General features: G+C 43.0%; 1 protein-coding gene across 1 annotated transcript; it reads right to left on the bottom strand.

The window, feature by feature from the left end:
• Positions 1–706: 706 nt before the first annotated feature.
• On the bottom strand, positions 707–17,597 carry zgc:153184 (uncharacterized protein LOC751652 homolog). Its single transcript, XM_034603437.1, has 6 exons — positions 17,385–17,597; positions 4,234–4,320; positions 3,985–4,053; positions 3,170–3,238; positions 2,142–2,342; positions 707–1,663 (listed from the first exon to the last, which is right to left on the bottom strand). Exons 1-6 carry the CDS (start codon positions 17,388–17,390, stop codon positions 1,337–1,339), a joined length of 759 nt encoding a protein of 252 aa, XP_034459328.1. The 5' UTR covers positions 17,391–17,597; the 3' UTR covers positions 707–1,336.
• Between the last annotated feature and the right edge of the window lie 2,192 nt (positions 17,598–19,789).

Here is a 19,789-nt window from a genome sequence, read left to right on the forward strand (position 1 = left end):
TAATCCATTCATGCTCGTGCATCGCAGGCTGGACGTAGACACACATAATTTAACACATATTCAGACATACGGACAGTTTTAGAGTATCCAGTTTACTTCAGCCGCATTTCTTTGGACTGTGTGAAGAAGCCGGAGGACCAGGAGAAAAACTTAGAGACAGTCACTGGTCCTGATCAGCTGGCGGCCGCCGGGCACTGCGCCACAGAGCCGCCCTGGATCTGCAAATATGCAGAGACATTAAAATACTCTAAAATTTGATCTAGAAATAATTTCATAATCTTAATGTTTACCACTTGGCTTTTGGTTTCAAAAGGCCCCGTGTGTGCAGACTGAAGAAGTGTTAATGATAATGATTAGCAAAAGCCACAGTAGCAGCTGTAACAAAGCAGTTTTTTATGCACACAGACACAGAAATCACTTATCATCAACTGTTCTAACCATAAACTGTTTATAAAGATGGACGATGCGTCTCCACCTCCTCCTGTTGTGAAGGAATCGAGGTAAAACACCCAGAGCACGGCTGCCGCCATCTTGCTCTATTGATGTCATTTGGTGCCAAAGTTAAAGATAAAGTTGGATTGGATTCACTTTGAAGAGCTGCCATATTCCCTCTTAATACACAGTCTACACCTCTAACTAAATATACAGTTTAACCTGTAATGACTCAACAAAACCCCCAAAAAGATGATGACAAATAAGTTTAACATGAGGTTTTCTTTACACAAGGAAGATGTTTATTTTCTTAACATTTCTATGTATATAGCTTCTGAGGTCCTCGGTCGCTCCACGGTAAAACTGTGAATTAAATATTTTTGTTGTATACAAAAATAGGACACAAGCAGAGATATCGACCGATCAAAAGAAAACAAAGCAGAATATAATTTCAAACTGAAGTGACAGTGATTTTGAATGAAGCCTGGACATTTTATAATCTGCTATGAAATCTAAATAAGTATAAATCTATATATTCTTCCTTTTGCTAACCAGTATTTTTCAAAGTCCTGTGTACGTGACAATGTCTTTTCTGATCGTGGACACAGTATCAACAGTGATGCTTATTTCCATGTGCGGAGACACAGCTGCTTTCATCAACTACTCTCCAGTGTTTATAGACCTGTTCTATACACGGCCTGGAGAGGGACTTAAAAACAGAACAGACACTTAAAAGAAGAGGAACTTCTCTTAAACAAAGCTTTGAATAACTTATACATATGGTTGTTTCTCTCTCTCTTACAGTAAACAGTCACAGTTCCTCATTTCCTTCTTGGTGAGGTCTCTCCTCCTCTCCCTCGACGCTGCCCTCTATCTGCTCAGCGGGGCAAAGCTCTGAAGGTTGCTATTCCTCCTCCAAAGCCTCAGCAAGTCGTGCCTCCTGCTCCTCCTGCTCCTGCTCCGGATCCCCCTCATTGTCGGGGTCACTCCCCGCTACCTGGTTCTCTGTCTTTTCACAGTCCGTGTCATTGTCTTCTTCCAGGCTGCCCGGTAGCCCACATTCATCCTCCTCGGCCGGACTGTGGAAAACGTCCTCCCTGTCCCCATTTTCTTTTGGACTGTCCAATTCACACGGGGATAGGCCGTCCCCGAAGGCTCCCGCCTCCTCGCCGGCTGACCTCCTGTGCTGCCTCGTGGGCGGGCGTCTCTTGAATGATAGGCGTGCACGAGTCTGCATGGAAAAAGTTTTTAAAGCAAGTGTTAATTTTCATTGATGTTTAACGTTAATTAATTTGCGTGGTTTAAAAGGGCTTCGGGTCACTGTCCAAGACCAATTAGCATATGCGTGAGAGCGCTGCACAAGATGGTACCTACAGGGACTCTTAACTAGGCTAAGGGGATTACATCCTCAATCCCCCATTGCAGAGGCGTTCACGCTCTAGAGTGGCATCTTGCACCAGCTTATCTAAGGCCTGCTTAAACAGAAGATGCCGGACACCCACAGAGAAACGCGTCAACGGGTTACGAGGACCACGTGTCCGACTGTGATGTCACGGGGCGATTGGCGAATCGCGCGTGAAAACACTCCAGGTGCTCTCAATGTGTCAGCAGCTCACATTTAATCACTCAGGACAGCAACAAGCATCTGAAACCATCGTGTTGAACAGAAGTATTGTCAAGCTAACGTGCAGCTGTGTCCACGTATTTACCTTGTTGAAGCTCGGCAGGGGGGCCCCTTCAGGTGGGTCGTCGAAGCCGATGGGATCCTCCTCCTCGCTGGACTGTGAGGGTCGCAGCGTGGGGCTCAGGGGGCTGCCGGGCAGGGGGGGCGACCGTGGTGCTGGCTGCAGCTTCACCTCGGGGCTCTTGGGCGAAGGCAGGAGAGAAGTGGGTGACAGGGCGAGGTTGGCCTGAAGGGGGGAAGAGAAGATCTTGGAGCCTGGGCACTATAATCTCCTCTCTCCGACATTATGTTCGAATAAAACTTTAGTATAAGAAAACAACTTAGAAAAGAATAGCACTTGATATACAACGAACCTAAGATGAGAGAATCAGGTTTACTTCAACCAAGGACTCACGTTATTATAGGACAACTATAATCAGGAAGAGATTATAGTTTATAATTAATATTGGTATGATTGTCAATTATAGTTTTAATTTCATTAATTTCCAATACATTATGATGAGTTCAGACTTTGTTGCTCCGCTAGTACCTTTCACTTTCTTGTTTTAAAAACTCATGTCCCGGAATTCCCTCTTAAGTGTCATAAACAAGAGCTGTCAACATTCAGTCTACACAGAATCCTGCGTTGGCCCCCGACCACTGCTCAGGTTTAAAGTGTCCTACCTGCACCGGAGAGAAGAGGAAGAGGGAGAAGCGGCAGCCCTTTTGTCCCATGGCTGCCCACCGTGTGAACTGCTAACTAAAGGAACGACGGTGGCGAGTTCGAGCCTCACCAGTGGCCGAGTGATCCCATTAGCTCATTAATCTGAGCAGATGGTGGCATCAGGGACAAGAAGCCCTTCCCCTTCATCTCTCAGCAAGTGAGCAGCTCACGCACCAGAGGGAAGTGGACAGTAGGGGGCAGTAATGCTTCAAATATCTCAACCTCCTGATTAGAAAAAAAAACCCTGACTTCACTCTACGCCCTCTAATAACATCATCTGTGAACCAGTGGCTGTTTTGTTTCTCATTTCCCGTCACAAAATGTTCCTGAGAGCTGCAAGATGCACTGACCTGCAGTTTCTCGATGATGGAGGAGTTCCTCATCTTGATTTTAAAGGGATTTGGAGAGACAACAGTTTTCTGCAGGAGAGCAGACCAGAGTTAATAAAACACAAAGATAGATTCACAAAATCAACCAATTTGAAACATGAAAAGAGGCTGAGAAGAGTAAGTGTTGCTTTAATTTAGTTTATAATTTGCACTGATATACTGGGACATACTGGGACATGTCCTGAAGGTAAACAAACTACAAGATATATTGAATAAAAATAGCTAAAGCCCCTTTTTCACTGGTCAAAAAACTCACAAACACCCACCAACGTCTGGCTTTTGTCTGCAATGGGAACAATGCAATCGTTATTCACTCTCAGGTCCAGTTACACTGCTGAAGACACAGGGTCTTATCAGCTCGGGTTCTGATCAGCAGTGATGGAAACATGACACCCGGGTGAAATGGCAAATTTGGCAAGAGAGCGATGTTGAACAGAAAAAAGGAAATTGTAGTTTTATCTGGGGGACACACTTTAGAGATTCGCCTGCTCTGATGCTTGTATCAGACACATCTGTATTGGAACATCGGTAAAAGTAACATTTAGATATCTTGCAAACATGTGATGGATTCGTCTGGTCATGCAAAGATTCTTTGTGTGGTTTCACAGTGTGTCACGCAGACGAAGATAATAGGCAGAAAAATAGATAAAATTGCCGATTTAATACACTGTCTACTGTGCTGCAATCAAAATCTGAATTAAACAAATCGGTGTCTGTTTTCCGGGGATTTTCTTTTGCAGCACATGGGTCAATAAAACAAAATAATAAATACTCACATCTGATTCTTCATTGTCATCTTTTGGATTTTGTAACTTCAGGGAACACGGAGGTCGTCTTGGAAATAACTAGAAAACAAGAAATAGAATCTGTCAACACACTGTGTGCCTGTGTGCTTTCACTCTATTTTAAGCAAGAACATAAACGATGTAAAAAAAACAACGTGTTGTTCGACACAGCTCAACATGCAGTTTTGTACACTGTTGCGTGGATACTGTTACATGCAGGATAAAAATAAAGAACCATACCTCGTCATTTGTGGCGGGCATTGTTAGAATATGACCTTTGAACCTTCCGGCCAGCTCGGCCACAGACGGCTTGGATGGAGAATCCTTCTGGAAAAACAGAAAACAGACAATAAAACTACTGAAAAACAATTATATATATATATATTACAACAGTCTATCAACACGGTGTCACAATTTAAAATATTGCAGTGCCTCCCATGAGTTAAGGATACATATGTGGAATATAGGTGCCAACACTTTAGTTGAAGGATTCCAGGTTTGACTTGAGGAATTTTTTTAAAGATTCACGATACAACTCCCCAAGTGCATCTGTGACACTTTTAAAGTACAGACTTTTAGACTTTTACGAACTTTTAGAACCAACAGATTAAGAAGAAGATTTAACATTACGATCATGGACCTTTTTCAGGTATATGCTTAAATATGAAGTTATCATCTTTATATAGAGAAGGCATCAACAAAACATTACAAAGTTTTCATTAGTGGCAATAGGTTTCATTATATGGTTATAAAAATAAAACCCTTTTTTTGGCTCAATAGAGATTCAAGTACGGACACGTGAGAAAATACAGACGTCAACACACAATAATCAACACAATCAAAATGAGAAATTAACGTCTGTGCTTCAATATTTGCACAAGAAACATAAACTTTGACATCAATGCTTTGAATTCTTAAGATGGCGAGAGAAAGGATATTAAACAGCATCCTCAGAAACTTAAGAATATGCTGTGGCCAAGATGATCTGCATTAAAATGTGGTAATTTCAATTCAAATAAGTGACCACAACTCCACAACAGCAAATTCACACAAGGCAAAAGTAGAAAACGGGAAATTACTTGATTGCACTTTTAACATCTGGTCTTTTCTTTGTGTTCACCCTTGAAACAGAAAGTGTCCGTTTCTATAAGAATGTGCAGAGGGCGGCTGAACGAGGACGTGTTTTAAGAAAGAGTAAGTTTCACTTCCCTCTTCTCGACAGTAAAACGCAGACAGATTGGGAAACAGAGGGTCGATATATATATATATTAAAAAAACAGTTTGTTCAGTTCTGTCCTTGGAGGAACTCGTCTCTCCTCCAACTGAGAAGAGGGTTTTTGAGGGTTTGGACACAGGAAGTGAGCGTCCCTCTCTCTCTCTCTCTCTCTCTCTCTCTCTCTTCACAGCTGTTCAGCATCACGCCGCAGCCTCTGACAGGACGGACCGGTCCTCGCAGCCTCGCGCTGTTATCACGTCTTGGCTCCTCCACTTTCCGTCTCTCCCACCATTCCCAAGCTGATTGCTAAACATCCCTCGTCCACGCTGCCCTTTGATGACCACTGACTCACTCCACGTATCAGCGGCCTGTGTGATAAGTTGGCTCGACGCTGCAGGCTGGAATGTGCAAACCAGCGTCAGTCTTGAAAACAAGCCTCCAGTGTCTCTCTGTTTTTCGGGATCTGGTATTTGGGCTGTGAAAATGGGCCGAGCCGCTTGTTTACAGCTTCTCATTCTCATGCATCATGCCACCGTTGATTGATCTGCATCGCACAGTCACCACTTGTGGTGCACGATGCATCTCCTCTTCCTCCTGTTGTTCCGCCATCTTGCACTTTTGACGTCATTTGGAGCCAGAGTCTGTGCAGCAGTGATCGTTGTGCGGAATACATGCAATCGACTAATTGTGAGTCTAGTCTACTTGAGACTAATTTATGTACGATGTAACCGTCAATGCCCACATGTCCACACGTCCTTCATATTGACATGGTTGTTAGGTAATCCATCCACTAGAGGGCAGTGCAGAGTCAAGAGTTGTCGCTCCTCAAAAAGTTCCGCAATCGTTGAAATTCCTTCCTTTAACTACTGGCTACACTCCCCCCCCCCCGATGATTTCCCATGGTACTGCTCCATTTCTTCCATTTCTTCCATATCCATAAGCTTTCAGAAGACAAATACAGATGAAATGAACACAGTGTATGCACAGAGGGCTCCGTCCGTTTGCGTAGACGTATATAACGTTGAGCATAGATGAGCCTTAAGCTGTCAATCACGACCTTTCAACCCGTTTTCAGCATCACATAACTAATTAAAACCAAAACGTGTCAGACACACAAACACTTGAACAAACATCAGCGTGATAAGAACTAACTTAGATGACAGAAACCATCTCTGAGAAAAATGTAAAAATAATTTACTTTAACTTTTGGCCATGTCCCATCTAACATGGAGGAGACGGGGCATATGAGCTATACCACAGCCAGCCAACAGGGGGCGATTAAGATAATTTGGCCTCACTTTTGGGGGAATGTCACATCGTGTCATTTTCGTCCTGCCTTTATTTTCCCACTTCAAAGCTCCCCTGTGGATCCTGCCATGTTTCCTGGGCTCGCCCCCTCAGTTCCCTCCCTCTCTTCTCAGTTTGAGCCGTCACCCATGGAAACACGGAGATCTCACACACGCACACGCACACGCACACGCACGCACACACACACACACACACACACACACACACACACACACACGCACACGCACACGCACACGCACACACACACACACACACTTTCTTTTTCTCTTTCCCTCCTCCTCCTCCTCAACATGACCTCACCTCCTTGCTCCCTCCACCCAAACGTATGCCAGCACCGCCCCTGCACCGCCCCTGGCACTGCGTCCCCGAGTCCTAATCCACATCCCAGCCCCCTTGTTCCTGAGCTCTCTTATCACATCCGTGATAAACAGTAATCACCAGGGACCACACAGTCACTTTGTAACCTCTAATTGTTTAACTCTTTCCTGTCGTGGAAAAACAAAAGGCCTCGTTCACAGCTCAATCTGGAGTCTCCACACTGCAGGCGAAGGAAGTGGAGCTTTGTTTGGTTTAATTGTTGGTTCAAAAACTTTATTTAAATGACACAGGAAGAAACTCTTGAACATATAATCAATCTTTTTTTGGTCATTATCTCCGATTTAATAACTTTAAAAGGTAGTTATGGAGTAAAAAACATTAAATTTCTATGTTGAAGGCAACCTCTGGAACTTGGTCACGTCCAGTGCAGATTATATTTTTTTACATATTTTAAACATTTATCAGTTACTTGCAAAAGTGACTTTAATGAATTGAGAAGAGTTCTGTGAAGATTCAAAAGGGAGAACTGGGTGTAGAAGTTATTTCTGATTAATGTCCTTAATAACTGTCCTCTCCCGGCGAGCCCTTATCTTTAATGAACCTCTTCGTGCAGAATGAAAATAACGTTGGACTCAATGCAAATACCTCCCTGACTTATAACAATGACCAAGCACAGAGGAGATGTTGTTTTATTCATGTTTTAAAAAGGATAACGCTGCTTTCAGACATGCGCTGAACATCCGGATGTTCTCCTGAAATAATCTCCGGGGCTGAATGTAAGAACGTGAATGTCCGATTCAGCTCGGACATTTTCTGGGAAGTCTTATGTTAAAATGTCAGGAAATAGTCGATTGTGAGCCGATAGGAGACAAAAAAATAACTAATTGTGGGTGAGTTGTCGAGATGATGACGTTTTTAGGACGAATGTGAAATAATACAAATGTGTCATACATGTAGAAAACACGGACAAAGACGTCAACTTGGAAACACAACGAGACTCATTTCATGTCTGAAAATGGCTTTACGAGGTGTATTTTGGTTAGTTTATTACCTACAATCATTTAAACAGGATTTTACAGCAGCAACCATGAACAAAATATACTGTATAATATATAAAAGGACTCTAAATTGGTTTGTCTTATGCAAAAATCCTTTTCTCTCAGTTGAAGTCCCCAGATTTCACAAACTGTTTTCAGGGAGACGACGAAAGAGGCGGATTATCCTTCAGTGAGCCATACAAGGCCTCTGGTCGGACATGAGGACGGCGCATGTTTAACTCAGCTGGGACCCCGCGCTCGCAGAACGAGTGGGAAACTGTGGTTCACTGCAGGAGAGGAGCAGGGCAGACGCTATTTCTGGGGCCCTCAGCCTGGGAAAAAGCCCCAGAGCCGTGCAAGGCAGCCTGGATCACAGCTCTGCTCTGTAACCCCCCCTCAGCTCCTCAGAGAGAGCGTCTCTGGATATGCTGGACCACATCTGAGCACATACTGTAATCTAGCATACAGAGCAATGTCTAAACAAGGAGACGATAAAAAAAAAAGAAAAAAGAAGCTGCTTGAAGCAAAGCCTCCCCCCCACGTGATTGTGGTTTTTACAAAATCGGGCTCTGTGTCGAAGCTCAAACAGAAAACTGTCCCTTCTTTAAGTCCTGGGATCTAAAACATTTTCACTTTGCAAAATAAGGAAGGTTAGTATCACCTAATTTAAGGAGGTTGTGCCTTCGTGGGCATTTGATTGTTTGTTTGTTTGCAGGATTACAAAAGAACTACTCAACCAATTTACATGAAATTTTGTGGAAGGGTGGAGCCTGTTCCAAAGATGAATGAAATGGTCCAGTCATTTCTTTCTATCTTAGCCTTGGCAGAGGTAAGTGCTCTTTGACAGTTATGCAAAACATGGTGAAGGGATGGGGCCTGAGAGGAGTCCAGACATATTTTGAATACAATGTGAATTAAATGACAGATCCAGGAATGTTTTTGATTGCATTTGTCCCGGGAATAACGCCCATATCTCGACTCTCCACTGTTTTGTGACGACCCTTTATGACAAATCATATCAGATTTAGGTTATCAAACCACTGACTGAGGGGCAGAGCGGTCGTCCTCTAACCAGAAGGTTGGCGGGTCGATCCCAGTCTTTCCCCATTCTGTATGCCGAAGTGTCCTTGGGTGAGATAATGAACCCAAGTGCTGCACATAAATGCACCTATTTGGGTGAATGGCAAAAACTGTACTGTAAAGCACATTGGTTTGTGATGATCCAAAAAGTACACAGCAGATTTTCATGAAACCTGGTAAAAGGATGGGACATTGACCAAAATAAAACCTGTTCATATTTGTTTTGCACTTTCTTTAACATGTGAGATTGGGTGTATTTCATTTTATTCAGTAATTTCCCAGGGGAATCTTCCGGGACGTTGATGAGAAACATCAGGTATGTTTAGGAGACTGATACAGTATCTAAACTCCGCCCTTTACATTGAACTTGTGTAATAAAGTTACACGGAAATTTGACATGTAATTGTATTTTTCACAGTATGAACGTGTGAATTTAGATGCAGCTTCATTGAATTTAAAGGGACAGTTCGGCCTTGGCAGACGTATGAACTCGACTCTCGTCAATGAGAGAATTTGTTGGTTTGAATCCCCGTCAGGCCAGTTGGGAAACTTCACAAGTCATTTGCAGCGCAGCACACAGACACAAGTGTGCGGACGTCTATATAACAAATATTTTCCTCCTGTGGTCATCTGGAGGTGCCACAGACAGTCTGACAGTCATCAGCTATTCTCAGCCACACTGCTGCTCAAAACACTGTCTCGACCTCCAGTGTGGTTTGACCGTGCACATGACCACACCTGAAAATCTTAATTTCCAGTCTGCGTACGGAGACACGAGTTCTGATGTATGACCGGCAGAACGCAAAGACAAGCAGATCGCACAAAGCCCACTCTTGTCTGCTCCCGTGATGCCTATTTCCAGAGGCAGAGCGGAGGAAGCACATGATATTCGTCCCAGTAAATCCTGACATATCTGCTCGATATAACAGCGGCGGTCAGAGAGCAGCAGGCCATGTAATCTACCACGGAGCTGATGAAGATGAGGTCTGGCTCGGGATCTCTAACCCCTTCTCCCTGCTTCACCTCTCAATCCTCCTAAGCTTGTGCGCTGAGCACGGTGGAAATCTGTGAACGTAAAGATAAATAACTCGCACCAAAGCGCAGCTGTTCAGCAGAATCTTGTTCATTAAGCTCACCGGGCGAGATGGCATCAGTTTCCAGTGTTTTCACGAGTCAGCATGTTCTGCCAGGAGGGGAACCAGCACAGTGAGCGGCTCCCTTCTGCCTTCACTTGTTAAAAAAGGTACGAGAGCCGACAGGCACCTTTCCCTCTCGCTGCCTTTCCAGGAAAACATGATGCGTCTCTGGACCAGACCTCATCTGAATATCTCACTTTTCCACTACCCGCACTGGCCCTGTGTTGATGTTTTCATTTCCCGTGTTGTGTGTGTGTGTGTGTGTGTGTGTGTGTGTGTGTGTTCGTGCAGAAGTGGACCGGAGAGGGCCTCAATCTGAGGGGTGAGGTAAACGGGGCGCACTCGTCTATACGAGCCATTGCCGCCGCTGCCTCATGGGAAACGGGAGGTGCTGCAGACTGGTGCGACAAACTGAAAATAAAAACAGGCATCCAGAGAAAAGCGACATGAGTCTGAAAGAGTTTGATGGATTCAGTAAAGTTCAGCTGCATCACAAACTGCAGCATCCAAACAAAAACCAAACAATAACGTTGAATCTATGTAAAACAGTTGCAGGATTTATTACAGGACTTAATAAACTGGAAACTAAATTAACATGATGAAATGGTAAATGTGTATTTATTTTACAGTTCAGTTCAGCCATTCACCCACTCTTAGTGCATCTATGTGCAGCACTTTCTCTCAGCTGGCAAAGCCGTCAGAGGCAATTCAAGGACACTACAGCATACAGAATTTAGGGGCCGGGGATTGAACCACCGACCTTATGGTTAGTGGACGACCCGTTCTATCTCTATTCTTCATTATGAGTGATTTTGCAGATTTTTCTTTTATTTACGTGTTTTTACTTCAATTTCACATCAATCAAAATGCACTTTTTACTTAAGGTTCTAAAAACTCGACGTTCTTAAACTGAAAAGGTCACAGGTCGTTGTCCAGATTCCAAGAAACTCTACGAACATTGTGAACGTGTCTCTAGTCTCTTACTTTGTCCTGTTTTCACCCAGTAGTTGATCCAAAAGATAAATGGGTTTATAACTCGCTCAAACTTGCAGCATGCACCTGCCTTCTAAACTTTAAAATCATAAGATCATTCCCTTCCCAGTGTCTCCTTGCATCACCAGAATGAATCAAACACGGGAGGACGAAATCAGAAATATTCATTATCTAGATTGGGATGTGATAAATATTGACAAACAGCCTCAAGCAAATATGCAAAACCTGTCTTTTGATAAACTGGCACATGCACGGTACGCACAGCTTGCACCAGTTATTGTGTTTGCTCTCCGTTCTGCCAAAAAAGGAAATAGAGAGCACGGCACGTGCCACATTTAGAAGAGGGTGGGTGCGGAGGCGCAGGCTGAACGGGTTAACTGTTCTGCAGGGAGATGTGGAAGCAGATTAAAAAGTCGTGATGATACTGTTTTTTTTGGTGTATTTTTGCAGTTTCCACTTCCTCTGCCTGGCTCGACTTTGTCTCAATGAATCTGCCGCTCGTGCACTTTGTGCCAAAATAATGCGACATGTCAGACAATCTGCAGATGTCTGAGACAAGTCGCAGCCTGCAGCACATTGACCTGCTCAGACCCAACGAGGCTCGATGGTGAAAACATGTTCCCCATCGTGTCCACGCTGACAGGACGGGTTTGAGTTTAGTCTCTCACAAAAGCTGGGGATTGCTAAAAATCATCGTATTTCACAGACTTGCACACATTGAACAAACAGCGTGTCTGTGTGTTTTCTCTGCACAGGTCAGCCCCCCCCCCCCCCCCCCCATCTCTCTGCCCCACACGCTGCCTCGCACTGAAACCCATCCTCCCTCATAACACTCGACATGTAGTTTGAGTCCACGTGACGGCAGTGAACAATAACGATGCTCGAGAAAAGAACAACAACCAATCTGCAATAAAAAAAATTAAAAAAGCAGCTGAAGCAGTTAGAGGCTTTACGAAGCATTTGATTGGTCGTAAAGGTGCAACGAGCCAGTGGTTTAAGACGGAACGGAGATTTAAATACAGCCAGTAAACCAGAGTGAGTTAGTTTCCCACATGACAGCACTGCCAGTACAATACTTTATATTGATGGGTTGGATTAAGACCATTTACGGACAATTTAAACGCCTCAGTCAGCATTTCTGTGTTTCAGCATTTATCTCACAAATCATCTAATGAGCTGCTCGTTATATGTTAATAAATGTTCCAGCCGATACTGGATTTTGAAGGAGAAGGAGAAGTATCATGAACTCTGTTGAGAGACGTTCTAGTTGGTTTGTTTGTCAGCAAAAAACTATTTTATCGAAAACTAAACCAAAGGATGAGACATGGCCGAGCATTTCTACTTTCTTGACGTTGCATTTCTTTAGATTTTCACAGATTTTTCACAGAAAAACTCAGAGATCTTTATGAAAAAAATCTGGCATATTAAGGGGAACTGATTTTGATGAGTGTGTGAACTTCGGTGCAGCTTCTGCTCTCCAGTGTGACTTTTAAGTTTTTTGTTTTTTGAAAGCTGCATTATTTACATCGACAGCAGGTTCCCTCTTCATGTTTCATCAGCACATTTTACAACATGGGTTCTGCTAACTGCCAACATGTGGTATTGCCCTCTGCAGCCGACACAAGTTCATATCCCCTCACTTCTAAACTGTATGGAACCAGTGACTGGAAAACAGCCACAACTGGTGAAAAACTCCACAAAGAGTCTCCTGTGAGTTACTTCGATGAACTTTGATGAAGCTGCTGCTCACATGGTGACAGGAGTTCGTTTTTGCCCGAAGCACTTTTTTACTTTACACGTTGTTACTGTTATCACCACGGAAACCAAATATGTTGTGAAACGGTGTCGACGACAGAAAATATGAAGATTCTGCAGAAAGCGAATTCCCACTTCCCAGTGTCTGCGTCTGTTTTCCGAATGGTTTTGCAACTCCACAAACACGCTGTCTGAGAAACACACGCACACAAACACACACACAGACACACACACACACACACACACACACACACACACACACACACACACACACACACACACACACACACACACACACACACACACACACACACACACACACACACACACAGGGGAACATGGATACAACTTATCGAATCAGGACTCTGATCAGAAACCCTTTGATCACTACACTTTAAATGAATCGTGTAAACTATAAAAAGAAGAAGGTTTGTTTTATACACAAGCGGCTGCACAATGAGATCCGACCATATCGTCACTGAGACTAAGAGAACCGGCTACGGTTTCGCAGACGCTCCTTGACGCTGACGCTTGACATTCCTCCGAGCGTCACGGCCGGTTGTAGGTGTCGGCTTTATGTTCGGGGACAGAGAGAACAATTCATTCTGCACCGAAACACATGGAGCTTCAGACACAGTGTCAGCAGACGCCAGCAGACGGCATCTGTCACTGATAATGTTCAGCTCGGACAAGATCGGGACGAAATACCAGCCGATGATTTCACCCTGTGTCACATGCACACACAGTCTGGATTATACACTGATCAGCAAGTACAGTAGAAATACTGGTTATTAACAGTGGTGAGATGTTACACAGTACATTTACTTAGTTACTTTACTTTTGGGTACTTTACACTTTTTACTTTACTACGCATATAAGCAAATATCTGTATTTCTAGTCCACTACATTGAGTTACATGTTCCCTTTGTTTTATACATTTTCAAAAAGTAATAACGAGAGGGGAGTTGGTCCATTGATCCAATCAGAGCGGGCAGATAACAGAGGCCATCTTTTAGAATCAGCTCATATTAATTTATATATAAACAATGTTTTCAGTAGCATCTACTGAAGCATTCTTTAATAAAATGATCAACAGAATAAACAGTAGACACAGTTAATGATGTTGCATTAGGTAATAGGCTACTCTCGGCAAGTACTGACTTTTACTTAAGTAAAAAAGTTAATGTGGTACTTTTACTTTCACTTGAGTAAATATTTGTGTATTTATTTGGACTTTTACCTAAAGCTGGAGTTGATAATCCTGTAAAAACTAAAAAAGAGCAGTCAACGCTTTGAAAAAAATGCTACATCTTACCTCGCCCGTCGTCCCTCTCGTCAAAGCTACGCCCCCTTTAAGTGTTGTTTGAGTATTTCCTCCACCACTGGTTATAAATACTAATACTAAGAATGATAATAATACTGGTTTAAAGCAAACAAGGAAAACACGAAGTCATGACTGGCTGGTACAGACTGGACTCTTCACTTCACTGTGGATTACATAATAAATGTGCTCACCATATGGTTGGCAAGTGGAACCCAAATACTCACTCCTCTCCTCTGGCTGTGTTGTTTTTCCATCAAAGGAAAACCACCACCCTCCCACCACACACACACACACACACACACACACACAGTACACATCCTCAGGTGCACACACACATACTGTGTTAGTACACACATACACACAATTTCCAGTATTTCGTCATTCCAGGAAACAAAATATATAAAAATGATTCCATCTCGTTTTGGGTCTTGCTTGCGGCAGCTGTCTGCGAACATGAACGTCTCTTTCCCGAAGCTGGAAACACGCAGCTAAGACTGATGTGTGTGAGGTCATCAGAGCGTGGAGCTGAAGCGGTTCAAATGACAGCGAGCGGCACTTTACAGGCCACTTCCTCGCTCGTTTACAGGAGCTTTAGGCCAAATGCTGAATCCAGACATACAGGATGAGGCTGCAGCACAACATTCATCCATACTGCTCATCTTTTGAGGGTCCCTGCTGGCCGAGAGGTGGGGTGCACCCAGCGCACAGACACAAACAACCATTCACAATCTGCGTGTCTATGGACTGTGGGAGGAAGCCGGAGAACATGCAAACACTGATTTGGTTTCATTAGTGGATTCAAACCAAAATAACCAACAGGAAGCTACTGACAGACCACAGGCTGTCCACAGGTTTTACTTCAGGTTTTTAAGAATGGATAAAATCACTGCAGCTGCCACAGAGATGTCATATTTTACCATAGACTGTAAATAGAGATGGATGACTGGTCGCCACTTCCTCCCGAATTGAAGCATAAATGTTATGGATACTGAATCCAGAGCCATAGTCTGTGCAGTAGTTTTCGTGGTTTGGAGCTAATGTATGTGCTCGACCAATCGTGAGTCAGTCTCAGCTGTCAATCATGAGGTTTCCTCCTGATTTTATAGCATCAAATAACTAAAAACATTTTAGTTTGGTCCGTGTCCCATCTACTAACATGGAGGAGATGGGGTTTATGACCTATACCACAGCAGGGGGGGGGGGGATTAAGAGGATTTGGCTTCACTGTCATGTCGTCCATCTTTACTATAGCCCGTGTATAAAGATGGACGACATGACAGCTCCCCGAAAGTGAAGCCAAAGCATCTTGATCGCCCCCTGGTGGCTGGCTGCAATATTGGTCATAAATCCCACCTCCTCCATGTTAATTTTTTTCCAGAAAGTTTGGTTTTTAATGAGTTATTTGATGCTATAAAAAACGGGGTGAGGCATCATAATTGACAGGTGAGACTGAATTCTGATCGGTCGAGCAGTGAGACTTCACTCCAATTGCTACTGTGCAGACTCCGAATGTGCGAGTTGGCAGCGTTTGTGTCTAACATCTGGAAATGAAAACTGAGCTTGTGAGATTTGGGTTTGGTTTTGCAAACTTCGTCCAAAAAAAGCAGAACTCAACAATAATAGTTGAACCTGCTCTCGCCCTCAAGTTCTGGGTTTTCTCTCATAACAGCTTCATCTCACAGAAACTAAGAGAACTCCCCTACTTTCCTTCTTTCATCATTCTTTCCTCATTCTTTCATCTTTTCCAGATATCAGGGGAAAGTCCAAACTCTTTTTTCTGGATTTTGGCAAACAGTGAAATAAAGTGTTGAACTCAAGCTGAGCTGGTCCAAAACACACGCGAGTCGTAAAGTTTCAGGGGTGAAAGTATGCGAGAGGGATTCTGCGGTAGATTACTGATGTGATCCCTCGTGGGCTGTGGGAAAAGAGAAATGGGCGTTTCTGCTCCTATGGGCCACACGACATTAACTACTTGGGAGTGATGTTAAGAGTCTGAGGGAAAAGGGAGGAGGAACCTGTGAGAAAAACATGTGTAGAAGTCAGGCTGCTTATAGCACGAAGACCACGCAGGACTTTTCTCTTATTTTTAGCTTCAGTTGGCAAAAGACAGTCTGGCCTCTGAGAAGAGGAAGTGGAGCTTTTCAGCAAAGGGGCACAATAATAATCTGAAGACTTGCTCTTATAGTAAAGAAGAATCACTTGATGGTATTTCATGGTAATGGGAGCTTGTGACAGATGTTGTGTCAGCTCCACTTCCTCTCTCATCGTGGTCATGAAGTCGTGACCGAAAATATCACATCAGCATATCAGCCGGAGCCAAAAATCTGATGCTTCTTGTGTGTGTGTGTGTGTGTGTGTGTGTGTGTGTGTGTGTGTGTGTGTGTGTGTGTGTGTGTGTGTGTGTGTGTTAGAGTGAGTGAGTGAGTGAGTGAGTGAGTGAGAGTGTGTGTGTGTGTGTAACAGAATCATTGCACCCTAAGGAAGCACACTCGTGCAGTCATTCTTTAACAGAGTTTAAAATTACATTATGCAATTACCTCATGCATTTCATACACACCCTTTAACAGAGTTTAACTTACATACTACATATTATATCTCATGCATCTAGTTTAAATATAACCACACACATATAAATATATATATATCCATTAACAGAGTTTAAAATTACATTATATACTATGCATCTAGTTAGTTATGGGACAAATAAAGAAAAATGTCATATACACACACACACACATACGGGTTTTCAAATTACAATACATAGTTTTGTATTTGATAGGATATTTGTCATATGTATCTAAAGACACACACACACACACACACACACACACACACACACACACACACACACACACACACACACACACACACATAACTTACATTATATCTCACATATGTACAAAAAGGAAGTATACATATGATCACAGGTAACTTTACACTGGCAGCCTATGAGGACTTTTACACTGGTAGTAGTCAACACAACCACACGTGCATACCATGTTTCGTGTATTGACTCGTGCCACAGCAACATAATTATCATGTAAATTGTTGCTCGCACAGTTGAAGCTCCTGCAGAATATGACAGTAATAACAGAGCCTCTATGATGTAATGCATTCATTTCAACCACTCTATTGCTGCACTGAACCACATTAAAAAGGTTGGAAACACGCGCTCCAGTGGTTTTTCAAAGTACAGGCCGAGCAGAGAAGTCAGAGTTAGTTACCTCCATCCTGGGGAATGCGCCAGAGATCGTCTCCTCCTGCTTCTTTCACTTTGTTTCCCTCCCTGTGTGTTTGGCTCTTGGATTGAACGTGTCCGCTGGAGCTCGGTGTTTATATCTGCAGCCCAGTGGAGGCACATCCATCAGCCGGGAGCCAGAGGAGGAGACGGCAGAGGAGGAGACGCCAGAGGAGGAGACCGGTTTTTACGCACAGCTCAGCTCACTGTCAAGCCTGTGGGGGGAAGATATACTACTTCTGCTCAAGAGTTTCAAAATAAAATGCACTTTTTTTGGTGAACGCAGAGCTGAGCCCATTAAGTATTTGAGGTATTTAGCCTCAGGTTTTTTCCTCCCAGGTTGGCTGGTTTGATTTTTAACAACACAACAAGCAAAGTATGAGGAGACTCCCCCCCCAACAGCTTTAGCAGTTAATGAATCAACTGATATTAGTGACAATGCTCAACTTTTGGTATATGTCAGATTTTACCACGCAGAGAGGAACGATTTCTTGTGAGGACATTTTAGGCATCACAGCACTTACAACACACACCAGAGGGGAAGACATATACTTAGCTATAAAAGAAATGTTAACACAGAGAGGTATTAGTATGAAAGATGTTGTGTATCATCACCACCGATGGAGCTCCCTCCGTGATATCACTGCATTATCCATCAGTCTGTTCTGCTCCTTCAGAAGAGTATGCAGAGGTTATGAATACTGTGATGAAACTTATCAACTTTCTCAGGGCATCGTCATCACATAAAACATCGCCTCCTTCGAGAATTCCTGACGGAAGTTGATGCAAATTCAAATGACCTACTGCTGCACTGCAATGTTAGACGGTTGAGCAAAGGCAGAGTTCTAGCACGCGTTTGGGCCATTGGAAATGAAATTAAAATGTTCCTGGAACAACAGAAGAATCACAAGGCCAGACAGATTGCTCAGTTTTGGGAAGATGAGAGAAAAAAAGATTTTATGGCCTTCTTAGTTGACATAACCTCACACCTAAATGACCTCAACTTAAAACTGCAGGGCAAGAACAACTCTGTGTGTGATTTGGTAGCAGCTGTCCAGTCTTTCCAGCGGAAGTTGGAGATTTTCAAAGTGGATCTCCAAGAGAACTTTACACATTTTCCAGCAATGAAGCAAATTCAGGGTGAGAGAGATATTTCCTCTCACGTTGAGTTCATTAGAAAAACTGATTGGAAACTTCAGTGATCGTTTTGATGACTTCAGCCTGGAAGAACAGGTCCTCCTTTTCATTCAGAACCCTTTTCTGTCAAAAATGTGACCACGTTTTCACAGGAGGCTAAAATTACCTTCAAGTGGGTCGATATGGCCTCTCTACAGAAGGAACTTGTTGATCTGAAAGAGCAGTGTGCAGGTAGTGATGCTTCTGGCTACAGACTACCTGAGAAAGTTTTCCCTGGCCTCACTAAAGTGGCAGTACACACCTTGACAATGTATGGCTCCACATGCAGTTGCGAATCAGCATTCTCAACACTTAACATTTTTAAGACCAAATACCGTTCAAGAATGACATTCTTTTACATTTACACACCTGTTTGAGAATGACACTGACCCCATTCCTCCCAAGGTTCAAAGTACTAGCAGAGAAAGCTAAAGCCAATTTCTCCCACTGAATTAGGGAAGTAGGCCGACAGACAATAGGCTACATGTGAATGAAACTATGAAAATTATTTCTTGTTCTTTTTTCTAAGAAGTTTTTGCTTCAATCTTTAAGTGGTTGTTAAGTTCAGTTCAACTTAAAGCACTTTATATGTTTGTCTTTGAGGATGTTACATCTTTATGGTTAAATGGAATGTAGGCCTGTATGCAAATTCCAAGACAAAATGTTTATTGCACTTCGTTTCATGTTTGTCCAGAATAGGCATTGTATTTTTGCCAGTTTGTGTTTGATTTTGTATTGTTACAAAAAGCAAAAATACAGAAACTTTGAGGACAGATCCAGGATCCAAGATTTTCCCAGAGAATAATTAATGGATCTCGATTTTTTGAATCTGGTATATTAAATGGACTGATACGAGTTTGTGCAATTTGGTGCAGCATCAGTTGGGTCTTGGCATTCATCTGTCGAGGAGGTTATGTTTTTATCATGAATTTGTTTGTGAAAGGATGCATTATGGGTCAGGGAAGAACCCATTACATTTTGGTATTTGGCATTCCTTTTTCTGTCTTTAAAATTGTGAGATGGGTTTTTTTCTCTGAGAATACTTCAACAACCATGATGAAATTAATCCCTGAGTGTGTGAAATTTGGTGAATGTTGGACATTTGTGCTTTCTTGAGACACCACCGTTTTTTTTACAGTTTTTTTTTCATTGTTTACAACGACAGCAGGTTTTCTCCTTGTCATCAGCACATTCGACGACACTTCAGCTCTGCTA

The sequence above is a fragment of the Hippoglossus hippoglossus genome, chromosome 13 (assembly GCF_009819705.1).
Source record: "Hippoglossus hippoglossus isolate fHipHip1 chromosome 13, fHipHip1.pri, whole genome shotgun sequence".
Taxonomy (NCBI): domain Eukaryota; kingdom Metazoa; phylum Chordata; class Actinopteri; order Pleuronectiformes; family Pleuronectidae; genus Hippoglossus; species Hippoglossus hippoglossus.